Source organism: Chroicocephalus ridibundus, chromosome 1, assembly GCF_963924245.1.
Source record: "Chroicocephalus ridibundus chromosome 1, bChrRid1.1, whole genome shotgun sequence".
In the NCBI taxonomy this organism is placed as follows: domain Eukaryota; kingdom Metazoa; phylum Chordata; class Aves; order Charadriiformes; family Laridae; genus Chroicocephalus; species Chroicocephalus ridibundus.
This window is the reverse complement of record NC_086284.1, coordinates 45,635,879-45,658,817: the sequence shown is the minus strand read 5'-3', so window position 1 is coordinate 45,658,817 and position 22,939 is coordinate 45,635,879. Positions and strand designations below refer to the sequence as shown.

At 38.5% G+C, this 22,939-nt stretch overlaps 1 protein-coding gene across 1 annotated transcript in view; it reads left to right on the top strand.

Annotated features, from left to right (window-relative positions):
• The window catches only part of KLHL1 (kelch like family member 1), a 240,794-nt gene that overhangs the window by 62,765 nt on the left and 155,090 nt on the right, over positions 1-22,939 (top strand). The window contains exons 2-3 of the mRNA XM_063335376.1: positions 275-451; positions 18,391-18,527. Of these exons, the coding sequence (XP_063191446.1) occupies positions 275-451; positions 18,391-18,527 (314 nt within the window). The remainder of the gene's footprint in view (positions 1-274; positions 452-18,390; positions 18,528-22,939) is intronic.

Below are 22,939 nucleotides of genomic sequence, written 5' to 3'. Positions count from 1 at the left end.
ATTTTTTGTTCATATTTATATTTTTGATAACTTTATCAAAGAAGAAAGGAATGGATTACTTTTGCATCTGCGCTAAAGAAAATAATTTCCATGTTAAAAGATTTACAACTTTAGTTGTCCCTCCCAGTGCAGTAAGATTTTTCCATCTTGTACTGCTAGTGATGAGAACTGGGAAGGATGCAGGGATTACTTATATCAGGTTCTAGAAGCCTGTGATGAAGTCTAGACAACTGGTCACATCTTATCAACGCAGAGTTTCTCTTGTGGTTTACAGACTGTCAGGCGCCAGCCTGCCACCCCATTGTGACATGGATTCCTGCAGCTCCGAGGAATTCTACCAGGCTGTTCACCATGCAGAGCAAACCTTCAGAAAGATGGAAAGCTACCTGAAGCAACAGCAGCTCTGTGATGTTATCCTGATTGCTGGGAATCGCAAGATACCTGCACATAGGTAGGACATAAGCATAAGATGTTGAAACTACAAAAGTAAATGGTTTTGGGTATGCTTATTTCTTAGAAGAGTAATTTCTGTGGCCCCTTATGCCTGCTTCCCTCTTGCTTTAAACATCACGAATGTGAGTAGCTGCAGAAGGTGATATTAGAAGGTTGAGCCCTCGAAGGTAGGGCTTTTTTATACAGATTTCAAAAGTCCAAGTAGCACTCAACCAGCAAGCTTTTCATCGTGAGGGTGCCAGACATTTCTCCCTGCTGTGGTGCTGTTCATATGTGAGGAGAATGGAAATTTCTGAAATGAGATGTAGTACAGCTACACTGGACACAGCGTCATTTTTGGCTTAAATTCATGATATTCTGATGTCTGTCATACAGATTGTCTCAGACTCTTATAGTGGAATAATGAACACTGACTTCTCATGAACTGTTTCTTTGAATGAACTGAAAAATATCTTAATTACTTTTAAAAGTTATAATGGCATTATAATTTTTACAATTCTATAAGATTATCTGGTATTAAAGCAGCCAGTATATATGAAACTATGCTTGGTTTTGGATTGTAATTAGAGCTTAAAATAGTTATTATTCATTGAGATTTTGGTTTTAGCTATAGCATTTTATTTAGGGTATGCAAATAAAAATCCAGTCCTAGGTTTTAGATTACAATACAGGGAATACTTTTGAGCTTCCAGGTTAGCAAGTTCCTTTGCACTTGAACTCTATATAAGGCTGCAAACTAAGGGTGACCTATTCCCTGCTTGTGCCCTGGTTTCTCTTCTGAGGTACTAAATCCAGAACAGGACTATGGCTCCCCAGCAGGAAAACCAAAAAACAGGCAATGTATTTCTGAATTCACAAATTAGCTTTCTGGTGTAGAGGAATACTATAAGGTCATCTTGGCAACTTGGACCTTACCAAGTTCCTTCTGCCCTAAGTGAAGACGGACACAGAGACTATTTTGTCTTTTTAGACTATTTTTGTCTAACTTTTTTTTCTACTCTCCTGTCTTCTAAGAGCTGCCATCTTTAGTGTTGCTCCCTTGTCTTGATATACTCGGGTTCCCACATGCCAGCGAAGTCCCCAGCAATTTTTACTCACTGACTTGGCAACTGACACAACTTCTGTGTTCCAGGCTTTTTGCTACTATTTGCCACTGATGTATTCTGCATCTGGCATTATATACATCCCTCGTAGTTGTGGTCTGATGCCATTTTTATCTAAATCACCAAGATCTTTCCTGTATGGGTATGTCCTTCTGTCCATCTGCATTTACAGTGTTCCAGAGCTGCAAGATTTGCCTTAAGGTGCCTTCCATCAAAAAGAAAACTGGAGGGATAATAACCTAAGGCCTTCTAACTTGTGTCCAATTTTACATCCCTATACATTACTGAAATCAAATAAAAAGAATTTTTCAGAAATAATGAGAATTTTGTTGTTCTTTCTTGACAGTTAATTGGCCTAGTTTTGCTTTTCCCATTTTTCAACATAGATGAGGTTAAAAAAAAAAAAAAAGCAAAGTCTTAATCTACATTCTTAAACTGACAGAAAAAAATATGTATTAGATACATAGAAATATTCCACAACTGGAATCATTGCCCTGTTTAATATGGATCATATAAAATATACCACTACAGTTTTTTACCAGTATATTTTTTGCCTATTTTGAATATTTTGGCAAACTGCATAGTTTACCAAAATAGAGAGGGAGACAGAGGAAACTGTAAGGTTTTTTATTAGTTTAGTTCATTTTCCCCACTATTTTTAAGACAACTGTTCATATTTGTATGCCCACCTTCAGTAGTAAATTTAATTTCACATTTGTCATTTCAATTCTACAGCATATCTAAATCCTTCTAGAGCTGCAAAAATACCTTAATAAGAAGATTGACCATGAAATAATAGCCAAAATCTTATTTAAATTTTTTAGTAAAACTTCAGACAACTTTACATTTGGTTTTCTACTTCCCTGTTGTCTGAAGTCAAAGACCAGATCTCAAAGACCTGGCAAAAAGAACTGTTATTATGAAGAATTGAAAAGCGTAAGTTCTGAATAAACTAGAATTTTGTCTAATAAGATAAAATGAAGGGTGCTCTGAATGTTATGGGTTTTGTTTTTGTTTTTGCTCTGTGTTGTTTCAGACAGTTGTGGCTGGACAAGCACAGAAAAAAAGTCTGTTTACTTTTAGTGTGGCTGTTACAATCCTAGAGTATGATTTGATTTGGAAGAAACCCAGACCTTGCTCAAAGCAGGGTCAAGTCCAAGGTTAGATTAGGCCATTGAGGGTCATACCCAGTTAGTTTTTAAATATCATCACTTGTTGAGGTTCCTCTCTTGGCAGCCTGTTTTTGATTACCCTCACTTTCTTTAGTAATCCAGAGCGTGGCTTCTAGGAAAATTTGCTCCATGATCTTCTTGGTGAGGCAAGCCAGTCTATAGTTACCCACATCTTCCTTCTGGAGGATGGACATGGAAATTGTCTTTTCCAGTCTTCAGAAACCTCCTTCAAATTATCATGATCTGGTAAAGATAAAAAAGAGTAACTTTTCAGTGATATTGTTGAGCTCCATCAGTCATTGCTGCTTGAGCATATCCTCTCTGTCCCATGGACTCCTGTAAGTCCAATTCATTTCACTGAACCCTAAGTATGTCTTCCTCTAGAAGGGAGATCATAAAACGTAATCACTGAGCTGTAGTTCCCCACTTGGACGAACCATGCCAATCTCTCAATCTTATTATAGCTGCTTTTCACTGTTTGGGTAACTCAAACAGCTTTAAAGTTGTAATGTGCTTAAGATTTTTGTTGGCTTCTAAGCATCATGTTTGTGTAATCTAATCTTTCAATCTAATCAATTTTCAAATGAAGGAATAGCAAAAGAAGTAGAAACCAACCAAGTGTTGTAATGATGAACAAGCAACCAAAAAGGGTACTGAAAAAGTAGGAAGACCTCTGTGGCAGGCATTTCAGAGCATTAAAGTAACTGACATTTAAATAAATTTGAAAAATTAAGTAAACCTCTTTTTTTTGTTACATTGCTGTAACATGTATAGATAACAATCAAATGCAAAAATGTAAAATACCTTAAAGAGAGAAAAATCCTAAAATAATAATTTCCCTTCCCTTCAGTTAAGCTGCTGTACTATTAACAGTCCACCCTAATTTTAAAATATTATGAGCATGGACTTTGTAGTTTCTCTGCTCTGGAGGTCATGCTGTATATATGTTTCTGATTTTCTGTACATATCATTTAGAATATAAACTTTTTAAGACAAGAAACATATTGTAACTTTAAAGTGTCTAGGATAGAAGGAACTCAGGCGTTGCTGGTACAAAACAAATGAATAAGACCAACACTGTAATTGACACTTCTTCCATCCAGGTTACAATCATCCAAATGCAGTTGCGTCTAGAAACGTAACTAGACTGCAGCTAGTAAATGTCATCTGAAACACAAAAACACTGGGAAGTAAATGTTATTCAGAATCATAATGACATGATCAAAGCACCAATTATTTCCCAGGTAAAAGAAAATTCTTAATCAAGCAATAATCCCATGGGTCAACATGAAATTGTAAATACATATTTGCCACAAATGATTTGGTTGAGTGACAGCAACTCACTTGAATTGCACTGTTTTTAAATACTATACATGAAATACTGTATTCTACAGCTACTGAATAAACATCAAAAATGCTGCAAAGAAAACATCCAAAGTCAATGCAAATGATAGACCTTTACTGCACTGGAGAGTTCATTAAAACTTCCAGCCAAGACTGTGTAGAAGTTATAGGCAGCTCTAAACTGAGACTAAGGTTTAAGCCATAAGTTAGATTTTGACTAGGAATAGTGCACAAAGCAATACAGGACCTCAATGCATAAGGAAAAAAAAAAAAAAAAAAGAAGAAAAGTGATATAAGCATAGGATTTACCCATGCCTATTCCATTAAGACAAAACACTCCCATAAAACGAAGACTGAATTACAATAAAACAGAAAATTCAATAAAACCAGAAAATGGAAAAAAATATAGGAGGAGAATTGCATCCTCAACTTGCAATTATGACTTTCATTGCATTTGGTGACAACCCAAGATAGTGAATGAAAAGAAACCAAGAAATCTACTTCTGTTGTTGTTGTTTTAATATTGTCAAATACGGTTGAGTTTATAATGAGAAATATGAGTTCTTTATTTTCTGATTTCACTTAATATCAAAGAAATATAGGCATTTGTGTTCTTTCCTGTACTGAAGGTAAGGGTCAGGGGAGACTTTTAGTGTGGTGGAAAAAGGTAGCACAGAATGAGTAGAAATTTACCACATATATAAAACAAAAAAGTGCTTTAGCATGGCTACTCAAATCTTTCTACAAGTGTTTGTATGAAAAGCAAAAAGCTTTCTTTCAACACAGAATTTAAATTTTTCATTGTAAATACTGAAATAAACTCAACTGAAACGTTTTTTGGATGATGAACTCTGAAGTAGGACAGCTTTTATTCGTTATCATCCTAATAAATTTAATAAACTTTTTTCAACAAACTGTAATTTATGTTCTCTCTTTTGGTTCTCTAAGGAGCTGGGCCATGTTTTTCAATGGATTTTGGTTGGTGTTTTAAAGACGTGAAATTTGACATAAAGAAATAGTATTAATAAAACGAACAAATTGAATGTAGAAAGTTAAACTGAAAGGAGAGATGAAAGGATAAAGAACCAGGCAGAGAAGGAAAGGCAGTTTCAAGGTAGGGGGTGAAAGAAGCAGAATGCACAATATACGGTCCTATGACTCAGCTTGTTTTCTTGCACTGATGACAGATGCTCATGGAAAGCACACGGTATAATGAGTACAGCTGCACTATGTTCACTCCCGGATATCTGTAAATACGGTTTGAGGAACTTCCCGAGTCAAACATTGCATCAAAATTGTGGACCTACTGTCCATGAGTTTAAAAACAAATTATTCAAGTAATATGATTGGAACAGAACAACAACAACAATAGAAATTCCTGCTCTCAGAGAGAAAACAGCAAGGCAATTTAGATAAGCTTTCAATATGAACCTCGATTGATAATTATTTTTTTTTTTAAGAAGAAGGAATAGTGGATAAAGAATATTTCCTAATACTGACAATAGCATTAGTATTTTCAAATTAATTTCTGTAATCTCCGCAAGAAATTCTTCTGATTTTATCTGGACCTTTTTCAGACATAAAAGATCTTAAGTTCACACAATTGAGTATGTACCAGCTAAAGATTTAGCATGTGCAGAAATGGGCCTTGAGTTTTGAAGATAATTTCTGAGAATTTGAAGTTTATTATCCAGTTGAGTTTTAGTTTTTATATGGCCATGTATCAAATGTCATTGTAATCAATAGAAATCTATAGCTTAAGTTACCTAAACACTCTTGTCTGATTGCGGTGTGTTGACATTGGCTGGTTGCCAGGTGTCCACCAAGCCACTCTGTCAATACTCCTCTTCCTCAGCAGGACAGGGAGAGAAAATAAGATGGAAAAGTTCATGGGTCAAGATAAGGACAGGGAAATTACTCACCAATTACTGTCACAGACAAAACAGATGCAACTTGGGGGAAATTAATTTATTACGAGTTAATAACAGAGTAGGATGGTGAGAAATAAAAACAAAACTAAAACCATCTTCCCCCCAGCCTCAGCTTCACTCTTGACTCTTCCGCCTCCTCCCCATGAGCGTCGCAGGGGGACTGGGAATGGGGCTTGCGGTCAGTTCATCACACATTGTCTCTGCTGCTCCTTCCTCCTCACACTCTTTCCCTGCTCCAGTGTAGGGTTCCACCCATGGGAGACAGTCCTCCATGAAATCCTCCAATGTGGGTCTTCCCCAAGGCTGCAGTTCTGAACTACAGGCCTGTCAGCCTGACCTCAGTACCAGGAAAGATCATGGAGAGGATCATCTTGAGTGAGCTCTCACGGCAAGTGCAGGGCGGCCAAGGGATCAGGGCCAGCCAGCATGGGTTTAGGAACGGGAGGTCCTGCTTAACCAACCTGATCTCTTTCTATGACCATGTGACCCAACTTCTGGATGCGGGGAAGGCTGTGGATGTTGTCTATCTGGACTTTGGTAAGGACTTTGACACTGTCCCCCACACCATTCTCCTGGAGAAGCTGGCAAATCATGGCATAGACAAGTGTACTCTTCGCTGGGTTAAAAACTGTCTGGATGGCCATGCCCAGAGAGTTGTGATTAATGGGGTGAAATCCCCTTGGCGGCCGGTCACCAGTGGTGTCCCTCAGGGCTCAGTTTTGGGGACAGTTTTGTTTAATGTCTTTATCAATGATCTGGATGAGGGGATTGAGTGTACCCTCAGTAAGTTTGCAGACGACACCAAACTAGGTGGGAGTGTTGATCTGCTTGAGGGTAGGAAGGCTCTACAGAGGGACCTGGACAGGCTGGATCGATGGGCCAAGGCCAACTGTTATGAGGTTTAATAAGGCCAAGTGCTGGGTCCTTCATTTCTGTCACAACAACCCCAAGCAACGCTACAGGCTTGGGGAAGAGTGGCTGGAAAGCTGCCTAGCAGAAAAGGACCTGGGGGTGCTGGTGGACGGCCAGCTTAACATGAGCCAGCAGTGTGCCCAGGTGGCCAAGAGGGCCAACAGCATTCTGGCTTGTATCAGGAATAGCATGGCCAGCAGGAGCAGGGAAGTGATGGTGCCTCTGTACTCGTCACTGGTGAGGCCTCACCTCAAGTACTGTGTTCAGTTCTGGGCCCCTCTGTACAAGAGGGACATTGAGGTGCTGGAGCGTGTCCAGAGGAGAGCTACCAGGCTGGGGAGGGGTCTGGAGACCAGATCATATGAGGACAGGCTGAGGGAGCTGGGCATGTTCAGCTTGGAGAAGAGGAGGCTGAGGGGAGACCTCATTGCCCTCTACAGCTACCTGAAAGGAGGTTGGAGAGAGGTGGGTGTTGGCCTCTTCTCCCAGGTGAATAATGACAGGACCAGAGGAAATGGTCTGAAGTTGCGGCAGGGGAGGTTTAGATTAGATATTAGGAAGAATTACTTTCCTGAAAGAGTGGTCAGGCACTGGAATGGCCTGCCCAGGGAGGTGGTTGAGTCACCATCCCTAGAGGTATTTAAGAAACGTCTAGATTTGGCACTTCAGGGCATGCTCTAGTGGCAGAGATTTTAGGTTGTTTGTTTGTGGGGTTTTTCTTTTTTTGGTGTGTGTATGGTTGGACTCGATGATCTCAAAGGTCCTTTCCAAGCATGAAGATTCTATGATTCTATGATTCTATGATTCAAGAACTGCTCCAGTCCTTTCCATGGGGTGCAGTCCTTCAGGAAAGGACCACTCCAGTGCGGATGTCCCATAAGGCCACAGGTCCTTCCAGAAGACCTGCTCCAGCATAGGCTCTCCACAGGCTGCAGCTTTCTTCAAGGAATATCCATCTGCTCCAGCGTGGTACTCCAAAGGCCGCAGGGGAGCAACCTGCTTCAGCATGGTCCTCTCCAGGGGCTGCAGGTGAATGTCTGCTCTGGTACCTGGAGCACCTCCTCCATCTTCTCACACCTTGATGTCTGCAGGGTTGTTTCTCTCACATTTTTTCATTCTTCTCTCACAGCTGCTGTTGCGCAGCATTTTTTTACTCTTTATTAAACATATTATCACAGAGCTGCCGCCAGTGTTGCTGAGTAGGTCATCTTTGGCAAGCCGCGGGTCCCTTTTGAAGCCAGCTAAAGCTGGCTCTGTCCAACATGGGGACAGCTTCTGGTGTCTTCTCACAGAAGCCACTCCTGCAGCCCTCCTACTACTAAAACCTTGCCATGTACACCTAGTACAATGTTCTAGCTGTTTAAAGGTAAATTTAAAAGGGATGTGCTGAAAAAGAACTGCAGAGATGTTTTCAAGGGCTAAATGGGATTGTTTATTACTAAGATGTGAAGTTATTGAACCAAAGTGCTAATGCTATTGCTTTATGGAGTGGAAATAGGTGCAGTAACTGAAATGGACTTTGAAGGGTTGGAGAAACAATGATGAGATGTTTTAGGAAGAAAGTAAAAAGCAACATTCAGCCACCTAGTCTCTCCTGAGATGCCTTGAGTTATGTTGCCTGGCTTTCACCATGTGATCCAGAAGGGTTTCAAGGCTTTCATAGGTCTGTGCCAGGTCTATCCTGAATGACTCAGTCTATGATATCTGAAATTGGCACTTGACACCTGTGTTTAGGGGACTGAGTCCCATTTCAAATTGAATGGTTAGGCTAGATCACATAGAATATAAAAATAAAACAAACAAACAAAACCAGGTAGATGACAGAATCACAAAGGTGGCCATACAAGAATAACCTGGGTCATCAAGGCCTGACAGCCTGCCATCAAAAAAGTCTGAGATCAATGGAAGAATGAGTATTGAAGATAAATTAATAATGATGCTCTATTGTATCATTCTGTAAAAAGGAGTAGAATAAAAGAAAAGGATGACAAATAGACCTTAAAAAAAATCTAAATATTAAGCAGTCACTTATTCTGATGACTTCACAAATCTATCTCTACACTTTCATCAAACCTAATCTCCATGTTTCTGTCATTTGTCCCAATAGTTCAAAGGAGCAAAAATTGAACTTTTCCTTCTCCTGCAAGCTTCTTTCCCCTTTTCCTTTTGAAATTACAATGAATAAATAAACTCATTAAGCTCACAAACAGAGGATCACAGTTGAATGTGTTATATTTCTACATTCAAATATGTGGACTGTGTCTGAAGATGTGTTTTTTCTTCTGGAGAAAAATACTGAGCTCAGCTTTGTATTTGCATCATAATGGATCTTCACCAGCTCTTATCTTCACCATTGTGACAATTTGCCTCTCCTGCCCATTCCCAAATGTTGAGAAGCTGCTTGGATTCATATTTCTGTCATTTCTGTCTTTTCTCTCTCTCTTCCCCCCCCCCCCCATCTTTCCACTGGTTCCAAGCAGCATAGAGTTCAAAATACTGGCTGCAATAGCAGATACCTTCAAAACTGACAAAACTGACACTAATTGACACTTCATGGGTACTATCCACAAAACAACAACAAGAAGTAAAATTACAACCTTGGATTTCAGGAGGGCTAACTTCGACCTCTTCAAGAAACTGCTTGGAGAGATCCCGTGGGCTAGGGCTCTGGAAGGCAAAGGGGCTCAAGAAAGCTGGTTGATATTCAAAGACCACTTCCTCCAAGCTCAGGATCGGTGCATCCCTAAGAGAAAGAAATCGGCCAAGGGACGCAGGAGACCTGCATGGTTGAGCAGGGAGCTTCAGAAAAAGCTCAAGTGGAAGAAGGAAGTTTATAATAAGTGGAAGAAGGGACTGACCCCTTGGGAGGATTACAAGAATGCCACCAGAGCGTGCAGGGATGAAACAAGGAAAGCCAAGGCCGCCTTGGAATTAGACCTGGCTAGGGACATCAAGCACAACAAAAAGAGCTTCTACAAGTATATTGGAAGCAAAAGGAAGACCAGAGAAGTTGTAGGCCCACTGCTGAATGAGGCAGGAGTCATGGTGACGGAGGATGTGGAGAAGGCAGAGTTACTGAATGCCTTCTTTGCTTCGGTCTTTTCTGCTCGGCCCAGCCCTCAGGAGTCCCAGGCATTGAATAAAGTAACAGGGAAAGAAGACGACTTCCCTTGGGTTGAGGAGGAGCGAGTGAGGGACCAATTAGATCATCTAGATATTCACAAGTCCATGGGCCCTGATGGGATGCACCCGAGAGTGCTGAGGGAGCTGGCAGAAGTCATTGCTGGGCCGCTCTCCATCATCTTTGAAAGGTCCTGGAGAACAGGCGAGGTGCCTGCGGACTGGAGGAAAGCCAATGTCACTCCAGTCTTCAAGAAAGGCAAGAAGGAGGAGCCGGGGAACTACAGGCCGGTCAGCCTCACCTCCATCCCTGGAAAGATGATGGAACAGCTCGTTCTGGGTGTCATCTCAAGGCACGTGGAGGAAAGGAAAGCTATCAGAAGTACTCAGCATGGATTCACCAAGGGGAAATCATGTCTGACTAATCTGATAGCCTTCTACGATGGCATGACTAGATGGATAGATGAGGGGAGGGCGGTAGATGTGGTCTACCTTGACTTAAGCAAGGCGTTTGACACGGTCTCCCACAGCATCCTCATAGGGAAGCTTAGGAAGTGTGGGTTAGATGAATGGACAGTGGGGTGGATAGAAAACTGGTTGAAAGATAGAGCTCAGAGGGTTGTGATTAGGGGCACAGAGTCTAGTTGGAGACCAGTGACGAGTGGTGTTCCCCAGGGGTCAGTACTGGGTCCAGTCCTGTTCAACATATTCATCAATGACCTGGATGAGGGGATAGAGTGCACCCTCAGCAAGTTTGCTGATGACACCAAGCTGGGTGGGGTGGCTGACACACTGGAAGGCTGTGCCGCCATACAGAGAGACCTGGACAGGTTGGAGATCTGGGCAGAGAGAAACCTTATGAAGTTCAACAAGGGCAAGTGTAGGGTGCTGCACCTGGGGAGGAACAACCCCATGCACCAGTACAGGTTGGGGGCTGACCTGCTGGAGAGCAGCTCTGTGGAAAGAGACCTGGGAGTCCTGGTGGACAACAGGATGACCATGAGCCAGCAATGTGCCCTTGTGGCCAAGAAGGCCAATGGCATCCTGGGGTGCATCAAGAGGAGCGTGGCCAGCAGGTCAAGGGAGGTCATCCTCCCCCTCTACTCTGCCTTGGTGAGGCCGCACCTGGAGTACTGTGTCCAGTTCTGGGCTCCCCGGTTCAAGAGGGACAGGGAACTGCTGGAAAGGGTGCAGCGGAGGGCTACGAGGATGATTAGGGGACTGGAACACCTCTCTTATGAGGAAAGGCTGAGGGATTTGGGTCTCTTCAGTCTGGAAAAAAGACGTCTGAGGGGTGACCTTATCAACGCTTATAAATACTTAAAGGGTGGGTGTCAGGACGATGGGGCGAGGCTCTTTTCAGTGGTGCCCGGGGACAGGACAGGAGGCAATGGGCACAAACTGGAACATAGGGAGTTCCACCTAAACATGAGGAGGAACTTCTTTACCCTGAGGGTGGCAGAGCACTGGCACAGGCTGCCCAGAGAGGTGGTGGAGTCTCCATCTCTGGAGACATTCAAAACCCACCTGGACGTGTTCCTGTGTAACCTGCTCTAGGTGACCCTGCTCTGGCAGGGGGGTTGGACTAGATGATCTCCAGAGGTCCCTTCCAACCCTATGATTCTATGATTCTATGACACAAGGACAAAAATTGACACGTTATCAAGTCTGGCAGCTGTGATATGTGCATTACTTGTGGTCTCTGGAAAAAACTAATGCTATGGTAGACATTGTGTGTTTGCTGGAAATTATGATGTCAGATTTGTGTAACATTCCTAAAAACATTGTGGCAATTTAAGAAATGTAATGAGATGTAAAACTGTTTCAGTTTGTAGTGTAGAAGAGATAAAGAGCCACTTACTTATTTACACTTAAGTGTCTGGGAGACAGTGAAAGAATTAAAAGAAGATTAAAAGAAGAGAATGTAAATTCAAAAGGCATGGTCCTGAGGGCAAAAAGGGAACATCACTTAATGTAGATTGCTGGTATCATTCTTGTAGCTGTGTGTTGCATAAGAGATCAAAATGGAAGAAAACTATGTTTGAGTAAAGACAGAAAGGAAACTTTCTTGTTTCAGGCTTAACTGATTCTCTTCAAAATTCCATCTGCCTGTCTGTTGGTTTGGGGAGGATTTTTGGTTTCTTGTTCAGGGATTTTTTACTATTATTATTCTGTAGTTGTTCTGGATGAAATTGCCTTTACAGATTAGTTAGTTATAGGTTAGTTTATAAATATTACTTAGATGGTCAGGGAAACAAAAAAGCTTATCATGTAGTTCTGTTCCATTTTTCTCCAAAATGAGATAAGCACACAGGACAGACTGTCAATATTAACAGTTACAATAGGAAGTATGAGACAATTCTCATTAATTTAACTGTTATATCCTCACTGACCACTCCTTTACCCAATAAATATGAATTTCTGACATGTTAATGAACTAATCCGATGCTGCTGAATTATTAGCAAGCTGATTGCTCTATGATAATTGTTCTGAATGGATGCCGAATCCCAAATTAACTCTCAGATTATCTCCTGTTTCTTAACTACACAGAAACAGTTTTCATTTACAAAAACTGTGGAAAATATATGCAGTGTTTAGAATTTTGCCAGGTGACTTTTGGCAGATTTTTATTTCCATTTTTCTCTGTAAAATATCTTTTTTTTTTCAATTTGACATATACAAATGTCAAAGTGTGCATATGTATGCATTCATAAATAGGAATTTAAAAAAAAAGCTGCAATTTTAAGATCTGAATTCTAAAAGAAATAAAAATTCATTTTCGATGAACAGTGGAATCATTCACACAAAGCATGTTTTTGAGAAGTCAGTTGAATGCATGTTAATATTGAAACTTAGTTGGTTTTGTGAACTGTTCAGATGACTGATACATAAACTGAGCTTTTTGTCACTGCTAATTGGGATCTGTTAGCCACTTAGAGCCTACAGATATATAGTTTCATCAACTAAAGTCGTTCTGGAAAGTTAGAACTGACAGTTCATCAGTTTTTCTTTCTAATTGTTCAACCTTCAACACTCTCAAGGCTTGCAATGAGCTAGCATATATTAGATATACCATGTTTTCTTTCTTGCCCTAAAATAGCACGTATTTCCTTTGCCTGTTGACTGAAAATGTAAAAGATTTCTACTTTGAAGGAACAAGTAATGACAATGTAGAAAATCCAACTAGCTGACGGTTTGTTGGCAAGCAAGTCTGAGATAAGAAAAACTCAGATTCAAGAAGGAAAGGAGTTGTTCATGGGCAAACCAGAGACAATGGGCAGAATAGACAATGATTAGCTGTACATGCTCTTCACAGGCAAAAGAAAAGAGTAGCAAATGCTTTATGCATTACCAATATTCTTTACCAAAAGTAGCGTTTGAGTTTCACATCTTGAAACATAGCCACCATAAACTCTTTCACACTCACTAGTAAATTGTTTCTCAGAGTTTTTCCAAACCAGAGGTAGTACCTCCCTACTACGGAATATATTGTACAATGAACAATGAGTACCATTTTGGTTTTGAGAGGAGGATAAGCAAAATGTGAACTGTGGAGAGACTGCAAAAAGGAACACGGACACTGTTTTAACCTAATGGTTATTGTGTTGTCACTTTGGAAATACTTGAAAATGCCTCTTATCATCAAGTTAGTCAACAGAATGAAAACTGGCTGTTCTAATCCACAAGAGAAGGAGAGAAAACAGTCTCTGAACAATGTCTGTTGGTACAAATTAAAGGACACATTTGCAATATATAAATGGTCGATGGAATTTTTTTGTTTTCTTCCTAGAGACAAGATACACAACATGAATAGAGAATCTTGCTAGAATTTTATGGACGAGAATAATTTATAATATATGTCATGGCTTTCTTTACATACTTATAAAGTATGTAAAGATGGAGGCACTCAGAAGATGGAGGCAGTTATACCAGTAACAAGCCAAAATTAACCTTTCAGTGTCCTGAGTGCAAAGGAAGAAAGGTAGATGGCAAAGAATTCCAGATTTGAAATGCTGACTAGGTGACAAGTGGAGGTAGAAGGTACATATAGTGGCAAATTCTTTGATAGAGAATAGATATTACACTTTAATGTTGATCTTAAGTAGAATGACATAGAGTCTAAAGAACAAAATTAAGAGATTTAGAAAAATAAAATGAAAATGTTGCAAAACAAATAAATTACCATTGATAAAACATAAAATGGAGATTGTGACAAGCAAAATTCCTCAAGTTACCGATACCAAACACTCTCTGCTCACTTTTGCATGGTCCATTAGGGAGTGAAGAGCAAGAAGATTTGTGTTTGTGCTGTATTGCTGAAGCTGAGTTGAAAATAACACCATTTTCTATTTCATGTGTATTAAAGCCAATTGTAGTAGCGTGCATGGGAAAGATTGAGGGAAAAAAAGGGAAAGACAAGGCATATCTAATTCTGAATTACGGACAACATGGAAGTAGGTAGTCCCGATTAGCTACAGATCAGAATTTTGAGATAGGAGATGCCAGTTTAAAGTTTCCAGGCAATATTTGGTCTCAAAAAAATGGTATTGGCATCTGGACATAATTTTTTCTAAGGATATTTGGTACTAAGCAGGAAATAGTCTGTGTGCTAGATTAAATTTATTTTAGCTATATTTTTTCCAAGGCTCTTTTAGTCTTTTCTGTATTTGGTGAGTCAGTGAGGGAGAGTGCCAGAGTCATCAGGAAAGGTAATCACTATCCAGTGTAATCCAAAACAGTTGATCTGTTCCACAGTTTGCTCCTTTGTTGTGCTTTACTCAGAAAACGTGGCAGTTGTGATTGTACTGCCAAAATGGTCCTGGAGGTGACAGCCAGCATTTGCTTCCTTTTTTTCCTGATTTTTTTTTCAAGTGCATGCATGAATATACCTTAGTATATGTTCTGCAAGCCTTAAAACTTAGGAAATCATGAAGCCTTCTCTCTATATATAGTAAATGTTTGCCTGCTGTAAGACGATCTGTAGAGCACCACTATCAGTATAGACACCCAGTGTCAGCTGGTGTCCTCTACAGAGCAGCAAATCACACTTAAAAGCAATTAGTGTTCAGCACCTATATGAACTAGCTTAATATGTGTGGAAAAAAGTTGTGTCATGCCTACGAGTTTTCAGTCCAAGTAACATCTGAGATTCTATTCCAGTTGGCAGTAAAATATCGTTAGAGCATGCTTAAAGAATATAAGTGATCAGGGTTTGTTTCTTCTGTTTGTTTGCTTCTTTTAATCAATAAATGCACCAACCCAGTTGAGGGAATTCTGCATCAAAGATGTATGTGAAAACAGTTGTTAAAATTGCAAGGAAATATTCGATAGTAAAAGAAAATAAAATCTCATGTCACGGGACAAAAAGCCTCAACAGGAATCAGTTATATTCTGTGTTACAAAAAAAACCCAAACCAAAACAAAACCCAGAAATATATCAGGCTGAATTTAGTTGTAGTAAAGGTAGAGAAGTCCCTTAATATGGAGAAAATCTTTCTGGGTCCACAAACTCATTTTTAGCCATGAGTTACTTGCTATGATTCTCAAAGATGAAAGAGTTTGTTATGTATTCTCACTGCCAGATCACTAGTTGAAAAAAGGGGACATCCTGAGACATCTGACCTTTCTTGATGAGTAGATCAACATGCCTTTAAACCAAGATTTAGAGAGCAGTTTGGAGCCTTCTGAGCTACAAAAAGCAGCAGATCATTACAAATTAATTGATCCCTTTGATTTCAGACTTTTCATTTTCTATCTCAACGCTGGAACACAATTAAGATTTACAAAACATGTCACCTTTCAGAATCAAGTATAATTAGCAAGTTCCTTTCACTTCACTTCAACCTGTGAAGTACTTTGCAAGAAAAAGTTTGTGTCTTGAAATCAGTTAACTTTTTGGTTATATTCAGTTAATGAAATAGCTGATTTATATTAACTATTGATTAACATAAGGGACTTTTTTAAAAAAAGAATCCTCTTTTCTTATCACTGTGTTGAAAAACTTGTCTTGCTTGTTTAGGTAAGCTGCTGCTTCACAGAACCTTTTTGCTCATTTAAGCCCTCTTCTTTATCAGGTGGTGCAAATGAGGTGCAAACCTGTAAAATGGTCACTACCATTTTAGTACCCATACTACTGAGGACATGACATCTGTATTATATATTTTGCAGGGGTTTTCACTTTGGACTGGATCTCGCCTGGTCCTTAGACTGAATGCTCATTTGCAGCTGGAATCCATTAGATAGCTTCTTTCAATTTCTTTACCCCAGATAAATCCATGAGACAAACTGTGGAAAACCACAGATTTTTGTAGAAGTTTGTGAGAGTTGTAATGATTCTGTTATTTATTTTCTGTTCTCACTCTGTTTTCTTATCTTTGAGTTGAGAATACATATACAAGAAGTTTCTGTAATAAATAATGTCTGTACATAAATCATATAAATTTTAAGTTTTAAAAAAGTATACTGTTTAAAAATATTTCAACTGATCGTCAACTGGTGTATTAAAATTTCTGTTCATTATTTTTTCCATTGGTTTTGATGTAGCAAAGTGGTTTGGCTTTGCTTTTCTCAAGTGATTAAGTTGAAGACTGATAGTTGAATTTAAATGGTGGTTAAGAAATCTGAAGGAGCAGCTGATGCCAAATGCTGTCAAATGGAAATCTCAATCACAGCCCTAAATGACAGCCCTGCTAGTTGTGAGAGATTGTAACTCATAGAAAATCATCAATTTATGATCAATTTATGATAGTTTTTTGCTATGATTTATTTTTTTTAAAATCAAACATCAAATAACAGTGAATCAAGTCACTTGTAAATGAGCGGTGAGAAAAAATATTTGAAGAAAGGTTATAAGATTTTTAGTTATCCAGAATTGTATAGTTGACTTGACTATCTTGGCTGACTAAATACACACTTGTGATACTCAATTGAGATAATAAATAAACAAACATAGAAGTAAATGTTCCTCAGTCGTTAAAAAATAAATAAACAATTAGTCAGTTAGGAGTCTCTGGAGGTAGCAACAAAGTATATTTCTAATTCAATCTTTTTGTAGCCATCTATTGTTTGTATTAATGATATGAATACAAATGTGAGCTGTTTGTGAATTAGGATCTTTACTTCTAAAGTTCATGACTGCTAGAGTTGAACACACCACCAGAAGTGATTAAGCTATTGCACCTAATTAGTCGTTGCTCATCATTTTAGCCAGCGTAAAGTTCATATATATGTTCTCAAGGTGCTCTACTTGCATGTAAAATATAGTAGCTTAAAGCACTGTAAAATTATGAAGCCAATTCAAACTGTCATATTTTATTTTGTTATTGGAGTGAGCTAAGAGAGCAAAAGCAATCAATTACCACACTAGCTGATTAACAGGGACTTGTTATTCTTCAGTATTATTTTTTTTTTCTTGGATAAAATAGTTAACTATATACAAATGGCAAAATATTTTCTCTTGGTTTCCAAGTCCTCCAGTTGTGATTCTTGTGTCTTTTATCAATGTGTTTATGTATTATGTTTTCAAATTAAGCCAGAAATGTGACCATCTTTTTATGGAAGCATGTGGTACACTATTTATAGCTGTACCACATTTTTAGCTCAAGAATGTCTGTGAATATTCAGTCCTAACAAAATCGTAATATCACTGTAGATGATATTTAGAAGAATGCCTTAGCTTAGGGTGCCAGTAATGACAATCATACCTGGTACTTGCTGTGCTTTTGATTTAGCTAAATCAGGTCCCCAAACAAGCCATGCACATTTTGTAAGAATTTTGAATTTATATTCCTTTGGAAATGTTTCTTAACAGAAACATGAATTACACAATGATTTTTTTATTTTTTTTTTTTAGTGAATAGCATGTTAAGCTACTAACAGTTTTACTGGAGGCTGAAGGATTGTGTAAAGTTACATGCTGTTAGCAAATTCTATAAAAAATAGGTCTTTTAAGAACAACGAAGAGTACCTCTGGAGTATGAAATGTGTTTCACTAATAAGTTATCTTTGATACTGAGAGTTTGTCTTGTTAACGAGTGGGACATCTGCATGATTGGAAAACTTATCAGAAAGACTGAGTGCTAATTTCTGTGTCTTTTTTATAGTCATATGCTAATGTGCCACTTTGTTCATATCACAGGGAACAAAACAAAATTAGAATTAAATGTCATGCTGTATTTTGCTGCCTACATGCATTAATAATATATTGCTCCTGTTATTTTATAATTACTATGCTAATATGTTTTTTAAGAAGTTTGGTTTGTTGTGTATTTGTTTGTTTGGTTGTTTTTTTTAATACGTGAAATTTCTAATACAGACATCAATGTAAATTACACCAATTTCTAACTTTTTTGCAGACTTGTCCTCAGTTCTGTCTCTGACTACTTTGCTGCCATGTTTACAAGTGATGTCTGTGAAGCCAAGCAAGAAGAGATCAAAATGGAAGGCATAGATCCCAATGCCCTCTGGGATCTTGTTCAGTTTGCATATACAGGTATTCTACTGCATACATTATACTTCCTGTAGAGAAAGATGTTGATAGTTTTATTTGCTACATGCCAATGAATTATATTTATTTTCTAAAGATTTTTTCTTTTTAATTTCAATTAATTGAAACACTTATTCACCATTTCTAGGGATGAATTCAGATTGATATCTATTATCTCCAAACTGTTAAATGTGTCAGGCTTGATAAGTACAAGAGGACAGTCCAGAAAAATACATATTTTTCTCAGTTTTCAAATACTTAAAAAGACTGCCTCATATGCACATGATTCAGATTACATGAGGTCATGGAAGGAAAAGCTGTATTTTTTTTTTAATAGCCCCATATATTTGTCCTAGTACAATTTCATTTTAAATAATTACATAAATATTTTAAAATTTTAACGAATAAAACATTTGAAAAATGTTTTCTTATGAGCTGGATGTTGTCACTTTCATTTCCTGTTATAGGCTGGTACTTTGTTGTGTAATGTAAATTTATGAATAACTCATAACTCAGAGTTATTAAGTCAGAACTTCCTTCTGAATAGTTATTATATTTTAATGCATAATAGATTTGGATTTTATCCTCCTTAAACAAGCTGTTATGCACAATGTATCTCAAGTACATTAATATGAAAGAATGCTAAGGTTACAAAATAAAGTAATTAAAAGAGAGGAAATGCCAATAATATGAATTGTAGTCTGAATTTGTCTCCCCTTGCCTATGAATCATGTAAATATAAAATTTATGCTGTTTTCTATTTCTGATGCCTAAAATACATCCTCATATTGTTTAAATTAACAATATTTTGTTATGATATTTCTATTGAATATTTGATTTTAGCTTCAATTTTAAATGGATTTCCCATACCCTGCAGTTTTAATCCTCTCTAAATAAAAATGTATTAATTTAATTATAAGTTGCCTTCTGCTTTGATATATTTAATTAGGATATGTGCTGTTTATTTTATGACATAATAACTTTACCATATTAATAAGAAACAGAAACTGCGTATAATCATAACTTAAGTTAAAAATGCTCTTTTTGAGAATCATGTTTGAGAAACTCATGTTTTAGGAGTATCAGACTATATAATACTCTACATGTTCAAAGGATTGTGCCTACTGCCTTCAGTTGTGGTTTCGCCATTCATGACTGTGTGTCATCCAGAGGGCTTCGAGCTAGGGATCCATGAAATTAAGGACATGTTAGTAGTTTTTATCAAGGATAAGAAGGATATGATTTGATTACTAGGTATGAGTGTAAAATGAATGGCACAGGAATACCGGGGTCTTTTCTAACCTAAATGATTCTATGATTCTATGAAAAACTATTGATTTCTAAATGATTCTATGATTCTATGAAAATCTATTGATTTCTAAATGATTCTATGATAACATTAAATCGTTCTGTAAGAGGAAGAGGAGGTAAGAGGAAAGTAAGGGACAGCATTCCCCTGGGAAAAAAAACTATGGAAATACTGAAGTACTGCATGTTCTTTTGCCTCAGTTTTCACTCAAAGAATACATTCAAGCACACAGCACAGTTAATACTGCCAAAAAAGAAGATACCATGTAAATGTAGATTAAGAAAAGAAAGGGATAACAGAAGGAAGCAAAAAATACTTAAATATTTTAAATATGAATTAAGCTATCTCAGAACTTTATTGGTTATCTCTGAAAACTTTGGAGACTGAAGTAATAAAAAACTAGAAAAAGCAAACTCCTTCCACTTTCTGCAAAAGATTAAGATTTTCAGCTACTTTACTCTCCTTGATTTGTCTATGCCATGTGATGTACTTTATTGTATGAGGTAGAAAACTTCGAGGTTTCTTCTTGTGGTTAGGTAATTAAGAACCAGCCTTCACAAATGGATGAAAAGAGAACTCCAGTAGTAGTATAATTCCAGTGTTTTCTAATTTGCCTCATGTGAATTTGTAACATTCTTTCATTTAAACTGTCACATAATGCCCAAACTACCTTAAAAATCGCAATATTATGTGCCATCATAAAGTTACCTTGAAGAATTAGAAACTTAAGGTAATAACAAAGGTCCCTAATTTCTTTCACTTGTAGTGGCAATACACGATTGTCATTTTAGATCTAAGATTCAAGAAAAATGAGTTCATTTTGTTTGCTAAAAGAGAACACGTATTGGATGCCATGGACCATTTTGGTTTTCATTACTCTGTCTTGCATTTCTGTTCCATCACGTTCTTTGTCCTGATTTATTCTGATTGTGGTGGGTTGACCAGGTTACCAGGTGCCTACCAAGCCTCTCTATCACTCCCCCTCCTCAGCTGGACACAGGAGAACAATACAACGAAAAGCTTGTGGCTTGAGATAAGGATAGAGAGAGATCATTCACCAATTACCATCACAGGCAACACAGACGCAACTTGGGGAAATTAGTTTTATTTATTATGAATCAGAGTAGGATAATGAGAAATAAACCCAAATCTTAAAAACACCTTCCCCCTACCCATCCCTTTTTCCTGAGCTTAACTTCACTCCTGAATTCTCTACCTTTTCCCCCCAGGTAGCACAGGGTGATGGGGAACAGGGGTTGTGGTCAGTTCATCACATGTTTTCTTTGCCACTCCTTCCTCTGCAGGGGGAAGACTCCTCACACTCTTCCCCTGCTCCAGCATGGGGTTCCTCCCATGGGATACAGTTCTTCATGAACTTCTTCAATGTGAGTCCTTCCCATGGGATACAGTTCTTCACAAACTGCTTCAGCATGGGTCCCCTCCACAACAAGCAGTCCTTCAGAATCAGATTGCTCCAGCATGGGTCCCCCACGGGGTCACAAGGCCTGCCTGCAAACCTCCTCTAGTGTGGGCTCCTTTCTCCATGGAGCCACAGGTCCTGCCGAGAGCCTGCTCTAGTGTGGGCTTCCTGCAGGGTCACAGCCTACTTAGGGCATCCACCTGCTCTGGCATGGGATTCTCCATGGATTTCAGGTGGATGTCTGCTCCACCATTAACCTCTGTGGACTGCAGGGGGACAGCATACCTCATCATGGTCTTCACCATGGGCTGCAGGGAATCTCCGCTGTGGCACCTGGAACACATCCTTCCCCTTCTTCACTGACTTTGGTGTCTGAAGTGTTGTTTCTCTCACCTATTCTCACTCCTCTCTCCTGTCTGCAATTGCTGTTGCACATGTTTTGGGGTTTTTTTCCCCATTCTTAAATATGTTATCCCAGAGGCGCTACCACCATCACTGACTGGCTTGGCCTTTGCCAGCCATTGGTCCATCTTGGAGCTGGCTGGCATTGGCTCTGTTGGACACAGGAGAAGCTTCTAGCAACTTCTCCCAGAAGCCACCCTTGTAGTCCCCCCACTACCAAAACCTTGCCATGCAAACCCAATTCACGGATTTATCCTGTTTTATTCTCAGCTTGTGTCCCTTTCTCCTAAAATTCCCGTTAGATTATTTCTTTCTCAATTCCTTTTCTGTGCACCATATGTCCTATAAAACTCCAAAATTTCCTAGCTGCCATTATGCTAGTAAATTAAACAGTACTAGGGAACATTTGCAGGCATTGGAACACAGTTATCTGTATTGATCCTGGAAGTTTTAGCCAAATCCAGCTATCAGTCTCTCTAACAAACCTTGGGTATAGCATGGATATGTAGGTTTGTCATGAATGTGGCCATCCTTTCACAAAGGGCAAAAGTGCTATGGATAATTCAGTGATAACTCACAGGTGATCAGAGAATTCCTAGAACATGGTTCCATACTTACTCAGTTTATTGAAATTGAACACAGTCAAAAAAACCTTTCTTTTTCTTCTTTTAAAATAGGAAATACTTTTGGACCTTTTTCTTCTTAAAGAAAATACTACTCTCTTAAATAAAGGAGTCACAGTTCTTAATTATGTTTAGAAAGGCTTTATACAATGGTAAAGTGTCCACTCTGTGTCTCCTAAATAGGTAGATGACAGAGTCATGACACACTGTGACGCTGGACTGTGTTTAGTCATGTATAAGCAAATAGAGTTCTAAATAATTGGCAAGGTAGAATTACACGGCGACCAGCAGAGCATCAAGTCCTGTACAGCCTTGATAAAAGCTGCTCCTAAGTGGGGGCAGCTGTCTGTCTAAGAGTAGTAACAGGAAGAGAAAAAATTAGACTGCCAAAAATACTGATTTAAAGATAGTAAAAGGTGTTTAAAGTTTCTGTGAAGATTCAGCATGACTAATTATAAGGATTATAAATGAATGACTTAATTTTGTAAATAAATTAATAAGGTAGTGGCTGGATACTGTTTTATCTGAAATAAGCACAAAACTTTCTAATTACATAAACTAAATTACAATGTAATTGCAAATTGTATAATTCGAATTATATATATATCTATGATGTAGATTTATTAGTAAAACGCTGCATCAACATTATGTGCTTCTTTTAGTT